This window comes from Phoca vitulina, unplaced genomic scaffold (assembly GCF_004348235.1).
Source record: "Phoca vitulina isolate PV1807 unplaced genomic scaffold, GSC_HSeal_1.0 scaffold1108, whole genome shotgun sequence".
In the NCBI taxonomy this organism is placed as follows: domain Eukaryota; kingdom Metazoa; phylum Chordata; class Mammalia; order Carnivora; family Phocidae; genus Phoca; species Phoca vitulina.
Window position 1 is genome coordinate 1 of NW_022590795.1, and position 5989 is coordinate 5989.

The 5989-nt window shown below is 38.5% G+C and overlaps 1 protein-coding gene across 1 annotated transcript; it reads left to right on the plus strand.

Moving 5' to 3' along the window:
- Window positions 1-598: 598 nt before the first annotated feature.
- Window positions 599-2758, plus strand: LOC116629481 (ORC ubiquitin ligase 1-like). Its single transcript, XM_032399759.1, is given in 2 exon segments — window positions 599-2196; window positions 2199-2758. Coding segments are annotated over 2 exon segments (2148 nt in total). The 5' UTR covers window positions 599-608.
- The last annotated feature ends 3231 nt before the right edge of the window (window positions 2759-5989 follow it).

A 5989-nucleotide genomic window follows, 5' to 3' on the forward strand; every position in this document is an offset into this window, starting at 1 on the left:
TCTTCGACATCAGCCACATTCGCAACTTCTTTCAAGATACATCTCCAAAGGCTAGTGAAACAAAAGCAAAAATGAACTTTTGGGACTTTATCAAGATAAAAAGCTTCTTTTTTTTTAAGATTTTATTTATTTATTTGACAGAGAGAGAGACAGTGAGAGAGGGAACACAAGCAGGGGGAGTGGGAGAGGGAGAAGCAGGCTTCCTGCTGAGCAGGGAGCCTGATGTGGGGCTCCATCCCAGGACCCCGGGATCATGACCTGAGCTGAAGGTAGGCGCCTAACAACTGAGCCACCCAGGCACCCCAAGATAAAAAGGTTCTGCACAGCAAAGGAAACAGTCAACAAAACAAAGAAGCAACTCACAGAATGGGAGAAGATATTTGCAAATGACACCACAGATAAAGGGCTGGTATCCAAGATCTATAAAGAACTTTTGAACTCAACACCCAAAAAACAAATAATCAAGTCAAAAAATGGGCAGAAGACATGAACAGACACATCTCAAAAGAAGACATACAAATGGCTAACAGACACATGAAAAACTGTTCATCATCATTAGCCATCAGGGAAATTCAAATCAAAACCACATTGAGATTCTGAACGCTGCCATGGCTCAGACCGTGCAGAATGTTACATTGTCACTCACTCTGCCCATCATGTGCCACATTTGCTTGGGGAAGGTACGCCAGCCTGTCATATGCATCAACAACCATGTATTTTGTTCAATTTGTATCGATTTGTGGTTGAAGAATAATAGCCAGTGTCCAGCTTGCAGAGTCCCCATCATGCCTGAAAATACTTGCAAAGAGGTTATTGGAGGAACAAGTGAAAGTGAACCTATGCTAAGCCGTACAGTCAGGAAGTACCTCCGGAAAACTAGACTTGAGTTACTCCACAAAGAGTATGAGGATGAAATAGATTGTCTGCAGAAAGAAGTAGAAGATCTTAAGAGTAAAAATCTCAGCTTGGAGTCACAAATCAAGACTATTCTGGATCCTTTAACCTTGATGCAAGGCAACCAAAATGAAGACAAGCATCCAGTTGCAGATAATCCAAGTAAAATTGACCCAGAAACTGTAGCAGAGTGGAAGAAAAAACTTAGAACAGCTAATGAAATCTATGAAAAAGTAAAAGATGATGTGGATAAGTTAAAGGAAGCAAATAAAAAATTTAAATTGGAAAATGGTGGCCTAGTGAGGGAGAATTTATGACTGAAGGCTGAAGTTGATAACAGATCACCCCAGAAGTTTAGAAGGTTTACAGTAGCTGCTCTTCAGTCCAAAGTAGAACAGCATGAACATGAAACCAATGGCCTCAAGAGAACCCTGGAACGAAGTGATAAGTATATAGAGGAACTAGAATCTCAAATTGCACAGCTAAAAAATTCAAGTGAAGAGAAGGAAGCTATGAATTCCATTTGCCAGAGAGCACTTTCTACAGATGACAAGGGGAGCATAGGCAACAAGGAGGATATGGCATCAAAGAATCAAGGTGATGGTGCCAGAAAGCAGCTTGGCTCATCCACCTCAAGTTCTCACCTGGCAAAATCTTCTAGCAGTTCTGCCAGGCAGGAAAGCACCAGCAAAACAGAACCAAATTGTTCTAAGATCAAAGACCTATATCAAAAACAGGTGGAAATAATGTTAGATGTGACAGGTACAAGTATGGATACTTATTTGGAAAGAGAATGGGGTAATAAGCCAAGTGACTGTATACCCTACAAAGATGAAGAACTTTATGATATTCCAGCTCCTTGTACTCCTTTGTCCCTTAGTTGCCTTCAGCTCAGTACTCCAGAAAATAGAGAGAGCTCTGTAGTCAAAGCAATAAGTTCCAAAAAGCACTCGAACCGTCTCAGAAAATTGGTGTTTGATGATTTTTGTGATTCTCCAAATGTTTGTAATAAAGAGTCATCAGAAGATGATAGAAGTGAAAATGAAAAGAAATCAGAGTGTTTTACTTCCTCAGAGACAGGGTTTCGGGACTGTTGTTCCACAAGCTATGCCCAAAACTTGAATTTTGAAAGCTCAGAGGGAAACACAATAGCAAATTCTGTTGGAGAAATTTCTTTAAAATTAAGTGAGAAATCAGGCTCATGCTTATCTAAGAGGTTGAATTCTATTCACTCTTTTGAAATGAATTGGACAAGAACATCCGGTGAAGCATCCATGGACGCAGCTTACCTTGACAAAATCTCTGGCTGGATTCAATGATGTCAGAATCAGACAACAGCAAGAGCCCTTGTAATAATGGTTTTAAGTCAGTGGATTTGGATGGGTTGTCAAAGTCATCTCAAGGCAGTGAATTTCTTGAGGAACCAGATAAGTTGGAAGAAAGAACTAAGCCAAACCTTTCCAAAAGTTCTCTAACTACTGATCAGTTAGAAAATGGAAATGATTGGAAACCCACTTTTTTTCTCCTCTCTCCATCTAACCAAGAAATGAATGAAGATTTTTCTCTCCATACCAGTTCTAACCCAGGAACTAATGCAATCAAACCCCCAAGCTGTTTGTTTCAGACTGAGTTTTCCCAGCATGTTTTGTTAAGCAGTTCACACCGGCTATTTGAAGATCAGAGGTTTGGGTCATCTTTATTTACGATGACCTCAGAGATGCATGGTCTTCATAACCACCTTCAGTCTCCTTGCTCTACTTCCTTTGTGCCTGAGAAGAGGAATAAAAATATGAATCAATCAACAAAAAGAAAAATCCAGAGCAGTCTTTCCAATGCCAGCCCATCAAAAGCAACTAAAAGTTGACTCATTAGAAAGGTGTCATTTGTGTTTTTGTCCTGAGAGGAATATAAGTTTTTAAAGTTACTTTTTTCCCTCATAAAAGTTCTATATGATTTTGAATTGATAGTCTGTAGTCAAGTGTCAAGTCAGAATGGTGGATTAGCCTGTAACCAAAATACTTTTGTTCATTTTAAAGAATTTGTCCTTTTACAGTTTCATTTGGGCATCTTTTTAACCAGAAAAGATAGGGAGAGGGTTTCTTTTAATGAATAGTATATGTATCTGGTTTGGGTGTATTTTGTTTTCTTGGGTCTTGATTTAGCTATTAGATACAGTGGCCTATTAATGAGCCTTGGTTGTCTTCAGAACTTGGATTTCTTAAATAAAACTTTTTGGGTTGTCTATACACTGCTCATAGGACACTTGAGTTTCTTTAAAGCTTTCCTAGGGTGGGAATAATTTTGCCTGCCCTTTTTTATTTATATTTAGTGATGGCTCAACTTTTAGGCAGGGCCATGGTGGAAAAATAGCACTCTAGTCTTAGTCCAGTATTCATTTACTTTTTTTTTTTAGGTTTTGTATATGTATGTTTGCACTTTTAACATTGTGTTTTGTACTGTTTTAATGAGAACCTTTTGCTAGAATGAAAGAACACATTTTCTATATGAAAATATTTGTTTTATGTCAGGTAGCTTTCATTTCCTCATCTTTTTGTGTCTGTTGAAAATCAGAAATTGAGCCTACTTTGGAAAGAAGACATAGAATGGTTGGTTGGGTTTGGAGGAGCCTAAACATGGTAGCTTCATTGTTCTAGATACACAGGTGCAGAAGTGCTCTTTGCCAAATGCTTGATCCACTTTCATCCCAGAGGAGCTTTTTTTGGAGTGAAGTTCTTGTTTGCATGTTACTATTCTTTGTGGAAACTCTGTATGCATGGTAGCATTCTTGCTTGCACTGTTTTCCTTACTTAAGAAAAAGAAGTTTTAGTTGGCTAATAGAATATCTTTTATGCAGGACAGAATTTTTTTTCATGAAGAGTGTTGAGATAAGAATAGGTGAGCTAAAGCAATGTCCACAATAGCCAAACTGTGGAAAGAGCCAAGATGTCCATCAACAGATGAATGGATAAAGAAGAAGTGGTATATATATACAACGGAATATTATGCAGCCATCAAAAGGAATGAAATCTTGCCATTTGCAACGACGTGAACAGAACTGGAGGGTGTTATGCTGAGCGAAATAAGTCAATCAGAGAAAGACATGTATCATATGACCTCACTGATATGAGGAATTCTTAATCTCAGGAAACAAACTGAGGGTTGCTGGAGTGGTGGGGGGTGGGAGGGATGGGGCAGCTAGGTGATAGACATTGGGGAGGGTATGTGCTATGGTGAGCGCTGTGAATTGTGCAAGACTGTTGAATCACAGATCTGTACCTCTGAAACAAATAATGTAATATATGTTAAGAAAAAAAAAAAAGAAGATAGCAGGAGGGGAAGAATAAAGGGGGGGATCGGAGGGGGAGATGAACCATGAGAGACGATGAACTCTGAAAAACAAACTGAGGGTTCTAGAGGGGAGGGAGGTAGGAGGATGGGTTAGCCTGGTGATGGGTATTAAAGAGGGCACATTCTGTGTGGAGCACTGGGTGTTATGCACAAACAATGAATCATGGAACACTACATCAAAAACTAATGATGTAATGTATGGTGATTAACATAACAATAAAAAATTAAAAAAAAAGAATAGGTGAGCTAAGCACAATTTTTAATTTAGGCTCAGAAAAAGTATATTCTAAACATGTTTGGTATGCCTATATAGGCCTTTAAAAATGGTCTGTATGCTAATGACTTGTTTATCTAATGTGCACTGAACATTTTACATTAATACTGTACTGTTTTACATTAATACTGCATGCTTTTCTATGTGAATTGAATAAAGGATGTCATAAGCACTGTAAAAAAAAAAAAAAAACACATTAAGATACCACCTTACACCAGTTAGAATGGCAAAAGTTGACAAGGCAAGAAACAATAAATGTTGGAGAGGTTGTGGAGAAAGGGGAACCCTCTTACACTGTTGGTGGGAATGCAAGTCGGTTCAGCCACTTTAGAAAACAGTGTGGAGGTTCCTCAAAAAATTAAAAATAGAGCTACCCTATGACCCAGCAATTGCACTACTGGGTATTTACCCCAAAGACACAGATGTGGTGAAAAGAAGGGCCATATGCACCTCAATGTTCATAGCAGCAATGTTCGCAATAGCCAAAACCGTCTCACAAGAGCCGAGATGATCTTCAATAGATGAATGGATAAAGAAGATGTGGTCTGTATATACAATGGAATATTACTCAGCCATAAGAAAGGATGAATACCCAACTTTTACATCAACATGGATGGGACTGGAGGAGATTATGCTAAGTGAAATAAGTCAAGCAGAGAAAGTCAATTATCATATGGTTTCAGGTATTTGTGGAACATAAGGAATAGCATGGAGGACATTAGGAGAAGGAAGGGAAAAATGAAGGGGGGGAATCAGAAGGAGAGATGAACCATATGAGACTATGGACTCTGAGAAACAAACTGATGGCTTTAGAGGGGAGGGGGATGAGGGGATGGGTTAGCCCGGTGATGGGTATTAAGGAGGGCACGTACTGCATGGAACACTGGGGGTTATACAAAAACAATGAATCATGGATCACTGCATTGAAAACTGGTGATGTATTGTATGGTGACTAACATAACATAACAAAATAAAATAAAATAAAATAAAATAAAATATAAAATAAAATAAAAAAAGCAAACTTTAGTGTAAACCTTATTAAAATGTTCCTGGTGCCACATAGATTTAACTTCTATTAACCAAAATCGCAGTATAAAGATAAGGTTTCCATGACAGTTTTTCCTTGTTTCATCTCTGAAAGCACGGTTACTGTCACACAAACCCCAAAAGATAGACAACTGACAGAAATTACCCCTTCTAAGAGGATGATTTTGGCATTGTGCAGATCAAAGTTAAGACCCTGGCTCAGTCAGGACTCATCTCTAGAATCTTCCATTAGGTTCATTCGTTATTCATCCAGCAATTCTTGAGTGCCAGGCACAGTATTACAAGTGGCATGAATGGAAAGATAAATAAGGCATAGTACCTGTCTTTGATGAGCTCACCCTCAGATGCTGAGAATAAATGTTTTCCCTTCTTTTTTAAAATTATTATTAAAAATAGAAATTTAAGCACCCCTGGTTGGCTCAGTCC